Below are 19,673 nucleotides of genomic sequence, written 5' to 3' on the forward strand. Positions count from 1 at the left end.
TGCCTTTTGCCTGCCTGTTGTAAGGCCCAAGATTTGAAAATGCTCTTTTACATTATTATATGGTTAAAATAAGAGAGCTGAGTTTAAGAGAGAGAGAGAGAGAGAGAGAGAGAGAGAGAGAGAGAGAGAGAGAGAGAGAGAGAGAGAGATGAGTTTGTAGCAAAATACAGAGTGCCTGGCCTCCATGTTAGATTCTGTGTTGGAGGAAGGAGAGAGAGGAGAGAGAGAAGAGATATCTCGCGAGACTCTCTCTCGCGTCTCTCTCCGCGCGACAGGATAGATAAGGTTGACGGCGGGACGGTCCTTGCCGTGACGAGCGACGAGCTTGTCCCCTGCTCTTGTTTGCATGAAATTATCCCATCTATGTACGGCCTATGGACACTTCTACACTACAACACAGAATGGTTGCAAATGTCACACGAATAGCTCCAAAAACTGCTTTGTGTGTGTGTGTGTGTGTGTGTGTGTGTGTGGTGGTGGGGTAGACAAGGTCTCAACTATGTAGGGTAGCCTGAATACTTATATTTGGCCTTTTGATTTTTATTAACTAATTTTGGCTTTGTGTATTTGTGTAGGGATTGTGTGTGTGTGTGTGGGGGGTGCACATGTGTGTAAACCAGAAGACTATCTCTGGTTTTCTCCCTCAGGTCCCTGCACCCCTCACTGTAAGCATCTCACTGGTCTGGGGTAGGCTGGCCAGTCAGTCCTGGGGGTCCTTCCAGTGCTGCCCTTGTGAGAACACACAACCATATGGCGGTTTTAATTTAATTTTAATTAATTAATTAATTTATTCATTTATTTATTGGTTTTTTGAGACAGGGTTTCTCTGTGTAGCCTTGGCTGTCCTAGACTCCAGACCAGGCTGGTCTTGAACTCACAGAGATCCGCCTGCCTCTGCCTCCCAAGTGCTGGGATTAAAGGCGTGCGCAACCACGCCCGGCCATACCATGTTTTAAAAAAGGGCTTCTGAAGATCAAACTTCGGTTCTCAGACTTGCCTACAGGTACTTCAGTCTGAGCTCTCTCCTCAGCCTGTGTCTGACTTTGTTGACAGGGTTTCTCTGCATAGTCTTGGTTGTCCTGGAACTCACTACGTCCACCAAGTTGGCCTCAAACTCAGAGATCTGCCTGTTTCTGCCTCCTAGGTGCTAGAATTAAAGGGGCGCATCATCGTGCCTGGTGCATTTTTACCTTTTTTTTTTTTTTTTTTTTTTTTGAGGTAGGGTTTTACTATGTGTTTCTGGCTGGCCTGGAATTCCCTCTGTAGACCAGGCTGGCTTTGAATTTGTGCCGATCCCCCTGCCTCAACCTCCCAAACACAATAGCTGGCATTACTGCTAAACATCACTACTTGCAACAGGCCCTTCATTAAAAGAATTCATTGTCCGCTGTTTCTCACAACCGCTCCTGTTGACAGGGCCGAACGTTGACAGCCTAGGCCTCAGACCACTCCATGACTTCCGCATGCGCGACACGGATGCTGCAGCCACTCAACCCCACTGTCACCCACTGGACGATCCCTCCAGACTTACCATTTTATTATTGATTTCATGGAAATGAATCTCACAGACTTTCTCCACAACGTCTTCATTCTCAAAAGTGACAAAGCCAAATCCTGAAGGAAGGAGAAACAGAGAGGAGGAATGAGCTCGGATCCCGCAGGGCGGGCTCCAGGCAGGCGGGAGGGGTGTGGTGGTCCAGGCAGGGATTCTTATTTATACCCAGCACCCTTCCGGCAGCGAGGCGGCAGTCAGGATTCCACCCATGTGCAGCAGGCACCCCGTGGCTTACATTTGCCCTGAAGCAAACAAGAAATTTACTTGTCTGTTATTTACAAGGGTCGGGAGCCTCAATGTGGAGGCAGGCTTGTGGGCTATGGAGAGCCTCTTGGATCACTGCGGGGCCGCACTGGCCCTTTCTGTGAGCTTCGATGGCTAGCCCTTGGGTCGGCCTCCATGCAGAGGTGGTTATTGGTCCTTTTCTTCCTGAATGGTTCCCTCTAATACCTCATCAGGGCGTCCTGAGGCCTGGAAAGAAAACTATTAAAAGTTGCAGGCCTCTGTTCTGTGCAGGCATTCCCTTTGCTGCTGCCGCTTCAAACACACTGTGGATTTGGGGCAGTTTAAGACTGTCTGATGCCTGCTGTCAGCCCGTCAGCTATCCACTGTATTTACTCGGCTGGAGATCAGCTCTAGTAGACAAGCTGCACTAAAGAATTTTGGCAGGCGACTGCCGCTCAGCATCCTGCGTGCCGCTCAGCATCCTGCGTGCCGCTCAGCATCCTGCGTGCCGCTCTCCGCCCTCCTGCCCCTTCTTTTCTTCTCTTTTCACCCCCAACAGCGGTCCAGTGTGAGTCCCCATCTGTGACCCTAACTCAGTAAGCACCAGGGTACCACATGAGCCAGCACATGGCGGGTCTGCCACCTTGCACTGAGCACGGCTATCGTGTTGGCGCTAATGTACGAGGGGACCTGGGCAGAGATGGAGAGACACTGGTGAGGCAGGGGTCTGGTAATAGTCTCGCCTGGGCACAACCTGGGGACCTGCTTCTGTTCTCTGAACCTCACACTTTGCACCAGGAAGTAAAGGTGGATGCTTGCTCTTCCAGATCAGAGCTCCAAGGGCTCTGCTATGGACTGGTGGTGGTATGGTGGGGTATGACTGCTGGTGGTGGTGGTGGTGATGGTGGTGGTGGTGGTGGTGGTGGTGGTGGTGGTGGTGGTGTGTGTGTGTGTGTGTGTGTGTGTCACTTTGGGAGGTGAAGTTGGTCCTGAGGATGAAACCCTTCAGGGGTGGCATCAGTGTCCTTATAGAAAGACAGGCTAGTTTGCTTTTTCCAATTCTCTCCTGCCCAGTCAGGTTACATTAAGGAGTCTTTCTGCAAGCCTGTGAAGGGGCCCTTACCAGCACCAAAATGCTGGCACCTGACTCTGACTTCTGGCTTCCAGAACTGTAAGTGACTTGTTGACAAGCTACGACATCTTCTGACAGCAGGCCCAAATAAGACACCCTCCCCCCCACCCCAAAGATGTGAGCGGACCAAATGCAAAACACGGGAAGGCAAAATCTTACTGGCTGCTTCTGCAATATGATTATCAGGGCTTTCTATCAACAGATAAGAGACAGATGTAAGCTTTTTCGGTTTCTGTGTCTGCTTTGGGGCTCAGTCGCCCAAGGTAGAAAGGTCCCTTCTGGTTCCCTGAGCCACCTCTACTATCGCTCTCCAAGGACTACCAGGGAAACGGGGGCTGACACACAGAGCTTTTATATCACAGTTCCTACAGCAGGTTCTAGAAGGTTCTTTAGGAAAATGAAGGTCAAGCTCTGCTCTCAAACAACCTCCAGTAAAAAAGAGGACCAGGGCTACCACACAAATACAATCATGACCTCCAGGCTGTGCCATTCGTTCCCATGTACCACATTTTGAACCAACATTCCCAACGGGTCAGTTTCCCCAGCATCACTGGGTAAAAGTTAGATCCTCAACAACCTAAGCCTGAAGCAGACACTACACATGAGCTAAACTGATGCCCAACCAGTGCCCTTCTCACCAGGCTCATACTTCCCAAGGGGTGTCCTGGAGAGGACCTACAGGGCTCTCTCTTTGTCTGTTTTGGGTGTCTGTTTCTTAGCCCTTAGCCCTATCCATCCCTGCAAAGTTTGAGGATAGCCATACCCAGCGGCAGTGCCCGAAGCATCTCTCTTTGGACTTTCAAGTGTTTGATCCTTGCCTTCTTTAAACACCTGTCGTTTCCCCAAGGATGCTGGCTCATCATCCTCTTTCAGGTTTGCAGAAGCCTTCAAACTATCAAGCCAAGTGTGCCATGCGCCCCACCCCACAGAACAAGCAGGAACCTACATCTCAGTAGGTAATCTTCTTTTCCTTGCTCAGTGTTCTAGAATTCAGATCCTACCTGACTTTACAAGAAGGGACAAAGACCCAGAGCCCTTTGAAAGGCTTCCAGGGTGGGCAAGTGCAGGGAGGGCACAGAAAGGAGGGGCCAGTACTGACTTTAAGCCAGCCATGTTCTGGACTAGTGTAGGGCTGGGACCTTGTTCTCAGTGCGTCCCTGGGATAAAACAGCACCTTTAAAACACTGTGTGCTGAGACAATGATTAGAATGGGCTTGTTCCGGGCCTCAGGGTCTGAGCAATTCCACCACTCCACACGACTCAGAGCTTTGCCTCTTGACTGACTTGGCCCTTCCTTCTATACCAACTGTCTCCACCTAGGCCCTACACTATGGCTGGTAAGGAGACCAACAAGAGTTTTATTTTAAACCATATTACCTCTCTAGAATTGAGCCAAGGACCTCTCAGAGACAGCCTCTTGCCTGGGCAGACCTTGCTCCTACCTCATGTTCCCAGCCTATGGGTCACATCTGGGCCCACCTCAGCACCTTGCAGATAAAACAAGTCAAATTAGGGTTTTTGTTGTTTTATCTCGTTGCAAATTAGAGTGATTGTACAGGGTTGAACATCTATCCTCTAAATATAGACCTACACCCCAAGATCTGGGGCGGGGGGCGGGGGAAAGTGGCTTTGCAAGTGTGATTAAGAATTCCAAGTTTGGGGGCTGGAGAGATGGCTCAGCAGTTAAGAGCACTGGCTGCTCTTCCAGAAGACCCAGGTTCAATTCCCAGCACCCACTTGGCTGCTCACACCTGTCTGTAACTCCAGTTCCAGAAGATCTGACAACTTCACACACACAATCAGACATATAGACAATACACCAATGTACGTAAAAATTGAGAAATAAAAAAATTAAAACAAAAAGAGAATTCCAGGTTTAGAAAGCACTCTTAGTGGAACAGCTGATGTCCTTATAAGAGGTGAGAGATGGAGAAAGACACAGAAAGAGGCCCTGGGAGGGCGAAGGCAGGCACGGTACAGGTGATACAGCCGCAACCAACCACCACATCAAACTGTCACCTACAACTGGGGAGGGAGCGCTGCCGCCACCTCCAGAACAATGAGAGAATTGATTGCTGCTCCTTTTAGCCTCTAAAGCTTGTGACATTTTCTCACGGCAGTCACAGGACACTCATACCATGAGGGACGGGCTTCTGCTATCTCTGCAGAGTGGGACCAATTACCTCCTCCAGGCAGATTGCTGCCTCGCCAATGACAGTGCTCTGGACAGAAGGCTTGAGAACGTGGGCGAATGAGCAAAATCCAAGCAAGCTATTAGCAATGAAGGTAAAGCAAGTGACATTCCACAAGACGGAGGACAGCCAAAGATTTGAAGGCCCCAGCACATTCATACTTGACACCAGAACTGGGGCGATGGTGGAACCTTGCCTCTCAAGTTGCATCTGTGGCCACTTAACTCCTTGGTCCACCATGGAAGTCAGGACTTCAACTCCAGGTTATTATTGATACCTGTGCTGGACCACCAAGCGGAGACAGCAAGGAGGTGGCCAGCTCTGATGTGGGAATTCAAATGTAATGGAGCCAGAGGGTTCTTGGCATAATTTTGGATTCTGACTCTGAGATTCCTTGATGGCCCCTCTTCTCTAACTCCACAGGACTCAACATGGCCATGATTTTTCTGGGGCTGAAGAGATGGCCCAGTGGTTAAAGAGTATTGGTTGCTCTTCCAAAGGACCTGGGTTCAATTCCCAGCACCCACATGACAGCTTACAATCATCTGTAACTCCAGTTCCAGGGGACCCGAGGCTCTTTTCTGGACTGTGTGGGCATTACACACGAGTGGCATAAAACATCCATAATGCATAAAATAAAAATAAACAAAATCCTTTAAAAAAAAAAAAAAAGTTCCTGATTCAGGGAAGACAGCCTGGATCTGAAGCCTCTACACTCTGGATGTGTCACAATTCAGTAGTGTCAAGGCAGCATGTTAAGCATCTACATCTCCTCAGCATCCTTGTCTGTTTGGCCTGACTAGAGAAAACAAACTTGATTATGTCTAAAATATTTATTTATTCCGTTTGAGGAAGCAAAGAAGCAATGAAACACTTAATTATCAATAAGTGTTATTCCTCAACATATAATCATTTTTATCTCACAGGTGCATTATCATTTCCAATGAATTAGTAACTCACTGGGAACAGCTTTCTCCTCCCCAAGTAAATTAAAACAGACGAGGGAAGGACAGAAATAATGGGATTAGGAATTCGAGCGGGATGGATGGTGAGTGGGGAAAACTCCTTTGAGCATTGTGTTTTTCTCTTTCGAAGTAAAGAATAAAAATCATGGTGGTCAAATCTATACAACAACAAGGAACTTGTCATCTTAAGCATTTTTAAGGTACATAGCCCAGAGGCATGAAGGACAGTGACACAGCTGTGAAGCCATCACCAACACCATTCCATCTGTGGAACCTGTTTGTCATCCCATATTTAAGCTGATACCCACTACACAGCAGTCCTTTCCAGGCCTGGAAACCTCCACTTTCTTCTATCTATGCCAGTGATTCTGAACCGTCCTGATGCTGCGACCCTTTAATACAGTTCCTCATGTTGTGGGGACCCCCAACCATAATTATTTTGTTGCTACTTCATAACTGTAATTTTGCTACTGTTATCAATCACAATGTAAATATCTGATGTGCGACCGCCCTAAAGAGGCCGTGACCCACGGGTTGAGAACCACAGGTCTATGCAATGATGCGATCTAGGTATCTTTGAAAGCACAACCACATAGCACTTGCCCTTTTGTCTGCGCTTAGTGCACTCGGTATCCAAGGCCTTTGGAACAGTCTGCTGGATGGACAGCCCACACAGAGCCTTGGGAGGACTGGGAAGTGGGGAGGAAAGAACAGTCATCCTTCACTTTCCCAAAGGAAAGCCAGAAATGGCATCTCACGAAGGCCCATCAAACTGAAGCCTGTGGATGGATAGGAGAAACATATTTTCCTTTCTTTTTTTTTTTTTTTTTTTTTTTGGTTTTTCGAGACAGGGTTTCTCTGTGTAGCCTTGGCCATCCTGGACTCACTTTGTAGACCAGGTTGGCCTCGAACTCACAGCGATCCGCCTGCCTCTGCCTCCCGAGTGCTGGGATTAAAGGCATGCACCACCACGCCCGGCTCGGAGAAACATATTTTCCTAATTCAAAAGCAAAGGCCAAAGGGCTGGGGAGGTCGCTTGGGGTGTAAGGTGTATTCGGATCTCTAGCGCTCATAAAACCTGGGCTTGGTAGTGTGCATCGCTGTGCTTAGGCGGCAGAGACAGATGGATTTCTGGGGGCTTGTCAGCCAGTCAGTGAGCAACCACATTCACTGGGAGATGATAGAGACAGTAGACAGACAGACGGATAGATAGACAGACAGACAGATAGATAAAAGGTAGAGAGAGAACAGAATGCCAACCTCTGGCTTCCACCCGTGCTACACACTCATAATAACAACAGTAGCAGCAATAAGTATAAAAGAGGCAAAAACAATGAACTGTGCCCCACTCCACCCCTACTCGAATGCCCCTTCGCCTTTCTCTCAAATGACCAGAATGGTGTTCCTGAGCTGGTCTCCACCAGGGCATGGTTTCTGACCGGTTGTGAGTCTACAAGAGCCTGTACTCCATTGGGGCCTTGTGAGGAAGGCCTGGTGAGCAACCCTGCTATGCGTCTCATTGCCCTAAGTGCTGAAGGAAGGAATGCCCCCCCCCCCCCGCCCCACACCTAGGTGTTTAAACTTACTCCAGCCATTGCTAATAACAGAAAAGGACCCAGGGCTGATGCTTGCATGACAACTGCAGAATGTCACCTGCCCACCGTCTCCAAAAGCCTTAAGTATACTGTACACTCCCAAGGGGCTCCAGGAGCCTGTAGAACTGGGACAAAGAAGGTGGTGAGAGGGTTCACCCCAGACAAAGGGCTTTCAGAACGGGCCTAAGAAGGGTAGCAGTGGGCAGGCTGCATTTACTGAAACTGGAACGTTCTCTTGAATGAAGCTATTATTGGAAACTAACAAGTAAAGACCCACTTAAGAGAGAAGCATTTAACAGTCAAACCTTTTCTGCCTCTTTTGTTCAAACGAGCAAAACTGAATATTCATTGGAATAATGCAAGGCTGTAAAAGACAGATGAAGAGAATGGAACTATGAAAACAAGATACCTCAAAACTATAATGACCCACTCTAAACACGGCCAGCAAAGCACTTATAGAGTGCGGGGGCAGAGGGGGGCATTAGGGAAGAGATGATGGAACAGTCAGTCTCCACCTCACCTCAGAAACAAGTTTCTTCTCCTACCCTAGAGGCCAACGGACACTAATAGTCAATCACAAAAGTGCTGCCTATGAAAACCGACAAAAGGCATGACTTAATGCCTGTGGCTAATGGAGAAAAAAAAAAAAAAACTAAAGGAGAAAAGCTCCTAAATTGTCTAATTTAGTGTGTGTGTGTATGTGTGTGGAAAAAATTTAAGGTATGCATATGCAAGAATATTTAGAACTTAAGCAACCTCCCTGGGGTGTGGGGGATCACCAACTTCTGAGGGTGGCCTGCAGCACAAACATAAGTCTCTTGGGTATGGGTGTGGTTAGAACTTTCTAGCTACTCATACCTGCTTCCCCAGGCAGCCTGGTGGACAGTAGGACAGGCTCCACAGTCACTACACGCTCAGCTGCTCTGTAGGGATCGGGTCGGCTTTCTCAACCTACTCCCACGCTTCTGGAGATCAATGCCTTCCTTGGATCAGTGTTCAAAGATGGCTTTTGGTGGGCCTCTAGCTGAGAGAGGACCCCTGCATACTTATCACATATGCCAGCCCAGTTGGCCCAGGGACATGAGTCACACCACATGAGTCACAGTGTGTGTGGCAACTGTCCTGTGGTCCCATAAGAAGAACGTCTGAGGGGAAAAGCTCAAACGGCAGCTCAGTGGAGTTGGGAGGGGTACTCTGTGCACCCCAGATTTGCCCTGAGAAAGACTTCAGAAGACTGGTTGGTCATGGAGGGATGGGTGGTGGGGGATGGGGACACTGAGCTGCTGTTCCAAAAGAAACAACACATTTCTGGTTATTGATTGTCATACAGGGTGCTGGCCCTAGTGACATTCAGTCCAAGAAGGCCATCAGAGTGTCCTGGGCATTAGATACTGTGCCATGGTTGTGCCATGACATTGGACTGGGTCCATTTTCACCCTCAGATGTTAATACGTACTTCACTAGAGCAATAAAGGCATTCCCCACCAGGCAGGGAGGGACAGGATGCCTTCAGTTATAGCTCATGCTTGCCATCAAAGTGACTACTTAGGGTCTGTTTGCATTCTACGTAATAATCTTGAGGCTGGAGATACGCTCAAGGTCTTGGGCTTGGTCCCCACGAACACCAAAAATCAAATACAGAAAACCAAGCATAAGCTTGCCCATGCTTGTTGGATGGCCCGTCTCCTGTCAGTCTGCACTACGCCCCCCCCTCCCCCTGGGAAAGGAGGAAGGACCATTCCCACTTTCCAGATGGGGGCTATGACCAAGGTGAGACCCAGCAACCACTGGGTAGCACTTCCCTCCTGGCAGACCCCTCCAAACCCTGCATCCTAAGCATCCCACTGAAGGAAAGCAAAGAGAAAGCACAGGAAAGGCATGACGGCTCTAGGCTCCACACTTGCTTCTCTCCTACCTATGCTCTCTGATCCTGATTTCTTGGCCAGAAAGACAGGCAAGGAGCCCATGATGCTTCAGAGACTCAACACCATGAGGACTTTCATATAGGAAAATAACACACGTGTCTCCTAAGTCAGTCAACTCTGTCCTGGGTACAGGGTAAGGAGCATTGACTTCTTCCAGACCTCAACCCCAGACCTTCCTAAAGTAAGGTTGGGATGTCTGGCTCTCAGTGAGTCAGCCATGCTGGGACACATACAAGAATGCACTCACTTCTCTGGTCTTATTAAAAAACAGAGCAGGCACTCTGGCCCACACTGCACACAGGGTTGAGCCTCTCGGTTCAATGAATTGGCTCAGAACAAAGGGGGTGCAGGGGTCCATCAGTGGCAAAGGCTGGCATCACCCCTACTCCAAATCCCTAAGGTCTCCAAACAGACTTGTGATGGATTGGAGGGGCCTGCAGACAGCGCCTCTCTCTTCTTTATGCACTGCTTTCTCCCTGGTGTGTCCCCTTCAGAGTGGTGTCAGGGTCCCTCCAATGTGGCATCCTTCACGCACCTGCTTCCTCATTTACACCCGTAGTTGGCAGCTGGCTGCTGTAAACTATAATAAAATGCCTTTCCCCCCAAAATGAAGGAATGTGACCAGACATGCCAGACATCATGATATTAAAGCCGTGTCAATTAATTTCTCCCCTTGCTTGATAAACGAGCCCCATTCCATCTCTTAATAATGAGGAGAGAAACAAGAAAAGTTGACACTTAGTTTAATTTATTTTCTCAACTTGCCTGGTCATATTTCTTTCTGCTTTGCAGAGCTGGCTAGGGCTGAAGGGAATTACAAGTGGCTGGCGCACAGGCAAGGTGGAGAGCCTGTGTGAGTCGGCTCAGCCTTACACCATTTAATCAGAAGGGGAGAGGGACCAAGCAAGCCAGCTCACACCTGCGTCTCTCTGGCCACCTCTGGGGGCTCAGGCTGGGGATGGGAGGCAGACAGCAGAAACAGCACCGTCAGATTCCCAATCTAGTCTCTGGGAAGCGCACAAGACTGAATCCCCCAAATTGATATTAAGCTATGTGGGTGGGATTTGCCAGGAGGGAAGGCAGTTTCACGGCCGGAAAGGTGCTTTTCTTTTCTCTTAGGCTGGAGGATGCTCAGGTCAGCATCTGACCTTGAAATGTGAAGAGAGACCTTCACAAGTCAGGTGGCAACTGTGAGCCTGAGAGTATATTGTTGGGATTTAGTTATAAGTTAGTTTTTTTCATTACAGCCACTGTAAGCTGAGCGTGTATGGAGACTGCTAAACCAAGAACGGAGTAGAGGGTGGGCACACACTGTCCCCAAACCCATGTTCTGGTGGTTCTGCCCCAGTCTCTCCTGGGGTGAAAGTTCTTAAAGAGTTCCCCCTGCCCCATATCTGGGTTGTTACGGTTATGGGTTGGGCTCTTTCTTGCATGTTTAGCCAGGTCTCTGAAATTCAGATGCCCACACATGCCTGCCTCTGTCCTATGTTTCATAATCCAAGCCAAGCCAAGCCAAGCAGAGAACATTTCATCGAATCTAGAAGTTTCCATAGAAAAGAGAAAAAATTTCAGGATTCTATCTCCCAGGGCCTGGGTTCCAAGAAATATGTGTGTGTGTGTGTGTGTGTGTGTGTGTGTGTGTGTGTGTGTGTGTGTGTGTATGTGTGTGTGCACCCATGTGCACATTTGTGTGCATGTGACTGTGAATGTGTCAGCGGTTGGTGTTGATTGACTTCCCTTAATTGCTCTGTCTTTATTTCTGAGAAGGGTCTCCCAGGGAAAGTGAAGCTTTATCAACTGTCCAATGAGTGCCAGGGATCTCTGTCATCTTACCCTGAGTCGGGGATCTCAACTCTATTCTTTATGCTTCTGCAGCAGAGAAGTTATTGAGAGCTGTCTCCCTACCCCATTGGTGTGTGTGTGTGTGTGTGTGTGTGTGTGTGTGTGTGTGTGTGTGTCCACGGGCCTGTGGGGTGTGAGTCTGAGTCTGTGAGCTTGAACACTGGGAAGTCAGAGCCAGCTGTCTCCCTCCTCCAGTGATCACTGATCTTTGCCTTGTTGCCTTGAGTTTCTCACTGACCTGGAAGTTCATGGTTCCCCTAGGCTGGCTGGAAGGCCACCAGGGGGGTGGGGGTGGGGCTCTCAGGATCCCCCTAATCCCGACCCCCATCCTCACCCAGTGCTCAGGTGACAGGTACTTGTAGGTATGCTTGGATTCAAATTCAAGTCCTCAGGTCAGGAGATGAGGGGACAGCAAAGCTGTTTCTTTCAGAACTGAGGTTCTGGTTCCTAGGCTGTCCAGGTATAACCTTGTCATCTCAGCTCCTCAGGAAGCTGAGGCAGAAGGATTTCAAGTCTAAAATCTGCCTGTGCTAATGAGTTCAAGGTCCACCTTGTTAACATGGGGAGACCATCTCAAAATAGGTCTGAGTAGTACTGCTAACAACCAAACAAAAGACACCCATTTGTACTAAAGTGTAAAGGGCAGAGCTTGCTTCCATTCCTATGGACCCCTTGGTTTACTAAACCGAGCAATGAAGCTCTACTTCAGAATTTCAAAACTGGCATAGGGCAGTAGAGGAAACATTTTCTTTCCTTTTTAAACTGGTGGGGGCATCCACTTGGGCCCATGAAATTAATTACACAAGTGTACAGAGCCGTACATTGTAGGAGTAAGGACGGAGAGGTGGGGGCCGGGGGAGGGTAGGAGAGAGATTGAAAAGAAGCAGGAGGAGACTGGAGAGACCTCCAGCCAGCCCCAAATCGCTTTTTTTCTAAGAGGGCTCTGTCATGAATACTGATGGCGTGATTTGAAAGTGCCCGAGGCTGCGGGGAAGGGTGCCTCATCCCAGACTCTTGTTAACTGCGAGGGAAAAGGCACCTGTGGCCCAGGCCAGACAACCCCAACCTCATTTAATTCTGAGTGCACTCCATAGCAGCGACTCTGTGAATGACACTTGTCAGGGCAGCGGATTAGCTCACAAACCTATTTTTTTTTTTTTTTTGTGCGTGGTGTTCCATCTTGGTTGGGGAAAATAGTCAGTTCTTGGCGAGAGAGACACATATTACTGCTGTTAAGTGCCAATATAAACTCTGGGACGCAGTGGTAAATTCACCAAATTAAATCGCTAGACAACTGGCTCGGATCAGGACCCCGGCAGAAGGTGCCAGGGCTGCAGCGTGCGCCCAGCAGGGTGGAGGAGGCTGAGGTCGCACACAGCTGTGGCAAGGACAGGAGGACGTGCTGCCTCGGCTTGGAGCCTGCTCAGGGAACCGCAGTGCCTGGGGAGGTCTGGGCAGGCTCCACATGGCAGGACTGGGCCTTTCAGGCTTCTCAGCCTCAGGGTTTCCTGAGCATAAAGGAATCGGGGCTTCTGGGAGCCTTTCTTTACAGGAGATGTCTGAGGGAGCAACATACCCACACCAAAGAGTGGATTTTTACATCTGTTACCTTTCCAGAGAGCCATCTTCCAGCCTCATCCAGCCAGTGAGAAACATGGATAAGCGGGTCTCAGTCTCAGTTAGTGACCCTCAACGAGGTGAGGAGGGGAAGGGCTTAGATGCCTGAGCCTGGCAGACATAATATCCATCTTTGCCAGTGTTTTTCCAAGCAAGTTATTTAACCACTTTGACTCTCAGAAACTTCTGAGAAACAGAAATAACAGCAGCAGCAACAACAACCCACCCCAGTGCCCAGGAGGATGGCTACAACGCTCTACCTATGAGCAGGCTAGGCACCTCCCATCAGCAATCAAAGCAGACTTGCTCCATCCTCTAGCCTACATCGACCTCTATCTTTAATGTGCCTACTCTTGCCTTTGCCCCCCCCCCCCATTAAAATTCAACAATGCATCTGTGGGAGGTGGCTACCTGTGGGTAACGCCGGCTTTCATAGTGGGAACAAGATTCAGGTACTGAAAGAGGCATATGAGTACCATTGGTTTCTAGGCCACATTAGGAGTTTAAAAGACCCTAATACGCTGTGCAGTGGTGGCGCACGCCTTTAATCCCAGCACCAGGGAGGCAGAGGCAGGCGGATCCCTAAGCTCCAGGACAGCCTGGTCTACAAAGCAACTTCCAGGACAGCCAGGGCTACACAGAGAAACCCTGTCTCCCCTCCCCTCCCCAAAAGGCCCTAATGTGTACGCATTTAGAAAAACAACAAGCCATCCACTAGTCTCTGAGTGTCAAACCCAGCACTGGCCAAAAACTGGGTGAAGTCACGCTGGCCTGGCTGTCATTTTCTGTCTCCTCAGCATGTCGATTCCTCTTCTTACATGTCCCTGGGAACAGATACTGACCACAGATTCAGGCTCCAAACTTCAGAAAAACCCACTACTTGGAAGCACCTTTTCAGGCACTGCCACAAATTCTCTGAACTTTATGATGAGGCGTGGCTTCAGAGCAGTGACAACTGACAGCTTTGGCAAGATGCCCGGCGCACCTCTGCCCACGCGTCGCTTCCCTCAGCAGCCCTAGACCCTTGCTGCTAGAGTTCGTGGCCAGGTGGCCAGACTACCTTGCCGATTTACCACAGGGCGGGTCTGGACTATTTTGTTTTTCTGGCCGTTAAGGATTTAGCTGTTCATGACATCTGGAAGCCGGATCTCGTCCAGAAGCTGAGACAGCAGCCCAGCTGGGGTACCAGCTCTGTTACAGGGAGCCGACATGCTCCCAAGCTCCAGACTAGGCCTGGGATAGGGTTGCGGGACAAGGAGGATGGGCAGTGTGAGAACGCACTGCAAATTCTGAGTCTCAGGCCCCACCCTGGACCTACTGAACTTGAACCTGCCAGCTCCCCAGGTGATTTTATGCAAATCAAAATCGAAGAGGCACTGGTCTGGAAGAGTGACTCTCTCGGGCGTGACTCCCACATCAGAATCACTTAGGAAATAAATTTGAAAATGAGGCTGAGGTCCAGGTCCCATCCTCCAAATTGAAGAAGGGCTAGGGTGGCACCCCAGTGTCTGTGTTCGTGACTGAAATGTGCACTGAGGGCGAAGAAACCAAACGTGTCATTTCTACTCTTCTGAAAACAGCTTAAACTTCACTAATGTTTGTTTATTTCTTTATTTTTCTGGATAGGGGTCTCACTAGGTTGCTCTAGCCGGCTTCAAGCTGCTGAGCTCAAGCAATCCTCCTGCCTCACACCCCCAGGCCCAGAGAGACACTTAAGCAGCTTATGAATTGGTGAAGGGAGGCAGAGCAGAGAGACGGCTCAGCAGGTGAAGGTTCCTGCCACCAGCCTCTGGGACCCGCCCTAGAGAACCCACGCCCTGGAGTTGTCCTCTGGTTTCCTTCCACACCCATGCCACGGCACATGCACACCAGCACAACACACCGACAGACAAATAAATGTAAAGATATAAGTACACCAATGCAGAGAAAGAAAGACGGGAAGCTATGATGAGGCCGAGACCCCTCAGGCACTTCATCTAGTCATGGCAGCAAGCACAGCTGGTACCTTGTGCCACAGAAGAGGATGATGAGATTGGCTTCAAGCCATTGCCCACACCACCACCCCAGTACATCAGAAATAACAGGAACAGGGCAGCTGACCGGTCTGTGGTTGACCTTAGCGCCTACCTCCTCAGTTGTATCACACCCCCAAAACTGTGCTTTGATGAGCTGGGATGAGCCAGCAGCCAAATGAGCTCTAAAGACCTGTATTGCACCAGGAACTGGCACTGCAGAAGAAACACTCTCAAAACCAGTGTTGGGGAAATAGTGCAATAGTTACACGATTCTGTTGTTAGGAATGACGGAACTGGGTCATCTTCCGATGCGCTTATGTCTGCACACTTAGAAGACTCAGAAACAGAACTGCAAAGACTCATTTGAAAAAGGACAGAGAGAGAGAGAGAGAGAGAGAGAGAGAGAGAGAGAGAGAGAGAGAGAGACATTCCAGTGGATTTCAAACCCATTTGTTAAAAATATAAAAATGCAACACTTGATTACTTTGCATGAAGAACTGATTGACATCGGGGAAGATGGAAATTTACAAGCCGAGTCTCAACAGAATCCTTTGCATAATTGGAGGATGGGATTGGAAAATTAGTACCATGATTTAGTTAGCACGGTGAACGTGCTCTTCCCTCTGGGATCTGCGTGCCTTGTGAGATGTGTTTTTGTCAGTCATACTGGCTGGGAACCCAGTATCACCAGAAACGCGACAAGCCATGTTTGTTGTTGGATCACAGGGGGTTAAAGCAAAGCAAAGCAAAAAAAAAAAAAAAAAAAAAAAAAAAAAAAAAAAAAAAAAAAAAAAAAAAAAAAAAAACCCAGCATATTCCATCTTTGTTCTCACTAAAAATATGACTTTAATTATTAATAAATGAAATTCTAACTATGGCTCATTGCAAATGTGTCCTATTAAATTCCTATTTTGGTGGGACTAATAATGTATGAGATATTAACGGAGTGGTACCTATATGTTAATATATAAATAAGGTAGATGAGAGATACATGCTTTTTAAAAATAAGATTTATTTAATTGTATGTCATGTGCATGAGTTGTTTGCCTGCAAGTATTCATGTGTACCATGTGTGTGCTTGGTGTCTGAGGAGGTTAGAAGAGGACGTCATACCCCACGGAACTGGGGAGATAGATAGGTGTGAGCTGCTGTCACCAAGGAGAAGTCTTTAGATAAAAGAGTCAAGGGAGCCAAGAATCAGTCTATCCCAGAATTCCTGGCCCCTCTGAACTGAACAATACCAAGTACTCAGAAGTACCGGCGGGGAGGGGGGGCTACCCTTGTAACTGAGTGTCCCCCACCCCTTAACATTAACAGCAATAGCACCTTCACTCTGATCTGCAATAAATTTTTCACAGCATTGTATCTTCATTAAAATTTTATTCTATTAGCATTCTGAATCCAAACCACTAAGTACATAATTGCTAAAACATGTGTTAAGCACTGACTTACGAAATGCCGGCTTTATCATATTGTTAATTAACAGAGAGTAGGATTAATACATTCACAGATCATTAGAAGCATTCGGTTCAATTTCACCAGCTCTTCGGTGGGGTGGTGGGGGCTGTCAGTGGGCAACCCCGAGACTTTAGACCAAGGACAGAGCTGTTCTCTGGGCCTGCCCCTCGGCCGTCTGTGGGTCCCGAGAATGCCAAAGAAGAAAGCTGAGACAGCAACTCAGGATTGTTTTTAACTGAAGGAAATGTGTCTACAGCCTGGTTCCCAAGGCCTACATACAAGGAAAGAAGGGAGGGGGTGGTCGGAAGAGAGAGTGGACTTCCTTAAGGAAGGGCAATGAGATGCTCTGGACGGAAGAGCTTGAGTCTCAGATCTGAGAATGTGTTAGAGAGCTCGGAGCGAGCATTGTGCACTGGCTGTGTGATTCGGGGCAAGCCATTAACCTCCCTAACCCTGCTTCCCCACCTGTGAAATAGGAATCAAGATGCCGACCTCACAGGGCTAGCACGGGGATTAAACGATAACGTGGGCTCCTGTTATCAAGCCTGAGAGAGGCTGTCGTTCCTTTATAAGGATTCGGTACCTGACATGGATTGGAAGAAGTGGCTGCTAGCTGAGACTGGAAAATACCTCAGCTAGGAGGATGTAGCTCAGTTGGTAGAGTGCCTGTCTAACAGTACAAAGCCGAGGATTTGATTCCCCCAGCACCACATGAAACTGGGTGTGGGCTGGGTCTGGTGGCGCAGGCCTTTAATCCTAGCGTTTCGGAGGCAGAAGCAGGTGGATCCTTGTAAGGCCAGGGCCAGCCTGGTCTACATGGCACTACATTCCACTCCAGCCAGGGCTACACAGTGAGACCTTGGTCCCAAACAGCGTGGGAATGCTAGCACTCAGGAGGCAGGTCAGTCTCCAGCTTTGTACCGATTTAAGGCCAGCCTGAACTACAAGAGACTCTGTCTCAAAAACAAACACAAACACAAACACAAAAACCCACCAAAATAATTCCCCCCTCAGCTATCCATAGGTGCCGGCTGCGTTGGTACAGGATCTAAGCCTGAGGAGCCGAGTGCTTTGGACTCAACCTTGCTGTTGTTTCTAAGAGAAACCTGTCACTGCTCCTAGGCCTCTGCTTACCCTGTCCTGGGAGTCACAGAGGTGTCCAGGCATGAACTGGACGAAATGTCGTCTCTGTGCCTAGCTGTCCAGACTGTTTTAACTCGGCCAGGCAGCAGCAGCGCTCCACACTCTTCCCTCTTAACCGCAGGGCAGTCATCCCAGCTGGGCAACCAACAAGGTCCGCAAAGGAAGCCGGGACTGAGAGAACCACGGCAGGCTGAGGTACAGGGAAGGGGCCAGGCATGGGGTTTCTGGAAGTTGGGGACCAAGAGACATACTGAAATTGGAACTGGGGTCTGGGGTCTTGGTGAAGCCCTGGGTCAGAAACATGAAAGCAGCCTGCCGGGAAAACACTAATAGGTGCTCCCTTCCCCGAGGACAATAAAGGCAGGCATGGTGACAACTATCATTGGCGATGGCACAAATTAAGGCACTGGCAAATCTAGACTGGTAAACACAGACTAGCTTCTGCCAGGCCCAAGGGGAGAGACAGGTAAGACAGCTGGCTGCAGGCCTTCTGTATGTGGGGTCCTGTGGTTAAGATTCATTTATTCTTATTTCTTTGGGGGAGGGTAGGGGTGTGTTTTGCCTGCATGTATATCTGTATACTAGGTGTGTGCAGTGCCCTGGAGTCCAGACGAGGATGTTGGAACTCCTGGGACCAGAGTTACAGATGGTTGTGAGCTGGGACTAGAACCTGGGCTCTCCCGAAGAGCAGCCTGGGTTTTGTGCTCAAATGTGCATTGTAGTCTGAATTTGAAATGGGTGCCAAAGGCTTTGATTGGTCCATAGCTTGTGGTACTGTTTCCAATGCCATGGAGCCTTTAGTGGGTAAGGCCTGGCTGGTGCAGGCAGATTAGTAGGTGTGGACCTCTGAGAGTTACCTGCCTACAGGTTACCTGCCTCTAGCTCCAGGTACCTCTGTCATCTCAAGTCTGGCAGGTGCACAAGCCTCTCCCACCACCATTAACTGAGTAAGACTTTCACAGCATCTTGCCTAGGTCTACAAACCGAAATCCCTTTGACGCTGCGAGTTAAAATAAACCTTGCTCCACTTAAGTTGTTCCTGCCAGATATTCTGAGGAGAGAAGCTGTTACAGGAGGGTTAAAAAATCCCAGTTGCATTAACCAGCAGCCTCTGTTTTCTTGTCTACAAGAGGTGGGAGGGTTCGTCTCTGAGCACCATACAGTTGTAGAAGGCTTCCGTGCACCAGCACACAGAGCTTGACGCAGTTTCCAGCCCTCTTCCTATGCTGCCACTTCCAGCCCTCTCGAGATGCTTCCCTGATATACTGCCTTGAGGAAATTATTTCATCATTTGGCCCAGGGAGAGGAGAGTTCCAGAAAATAGCTGCCTTCTCCAGGGAGTGACTTATAGTTCTGGGACAACACCTTCTTCTCCGACAAAACAGGAACCAAGAAGGGCCAATGGGTGTCAGGATATCTCGATGGCTGGCACGGCACTGCCCTTGTCCAGGGAAAGGCTGCCAAAGCCTCCAGTGGGCTGCAGGGTACACCTGGGGGCCAGGTGTGACAGCAAGGCCTGACCTTCCACCAGAAGCCACCACCTCTTCCCGTCTGTCTTCTCCAGGGGTCAGTTTGTTCCATTGTCCTCAGAGGTGTCAATCAGGGGACACAGAGCTTTCCCTGACTACAAAATCACTGCATACAGCTTAAGCCATGGTGTGGCCATTCGGCCTGCCTGGCCTCAGAGGCCAGTAACTTCAATTTATTTGTGTCTGGGGCCTTAAGGAACCTCAGCTGTCATCCTTTCCTTAGTTTATTACCAAATTTCTAAAATATTACATTCCTTATTATATCCAAATTCACTTTATTGCACTTGACAATACAGATAATCACATACCATATGCTCTAATGTTTTCAAACCGATGCATGTTGACAGCAGTTTTTATTCATGATGCGTAATTCTATCCCAGCGCACAATGAGGCATCTGAGTACCCGGCCTGGTGGTAAGGCTTATGCCTAATAACAGATTAACAACATGCGAGTTTCTCAGACACTGTCCCCTCTCTCG

At 48.9% G+C, this 19,673-nt stretch overlaps 1 protein-coding gene across 8 annotated transcripts in view; it reads right to left on the bottom strand.

Moving 5' to 3' along the window:
- Msi2 (musashi RNA binding protein 2) overlaps positions 1 to 19,673 on the bottom strand; it is a 363,622-nt gene that overhangs the window by 65,704 nt on the left and 278,245 nt on the right. For all 8 annotated transcript variants that reach the window (XM_051158260.1, XM_051158259.1, XM_051158258.1 and 5 more), the window contains one exon: positions 1,532 to 1,614. In XM_051158260.1, coding sequence (XP_051014217.1) covers positions 1,532 to 1,614 — 83 coding nt within the window. The remainder of the gene's footprint in view (positions 1 to 1,531; positions 1,615 to 19,673) is intronic.

This window comes from Acomys russatus, chromosome 16 (genome assembly GCF_903995435.1).
Source record: "Acomys russatus chromosome 16, mAcoRus1.1, whole genome shotgun sequence".
Taxonomy (NCBI): domain Eukaryota; kingdom Metazoa; phylum Chordata; class Mammalia; order Rodentia; family Muridae; genus Acomys; species Acomys russatus.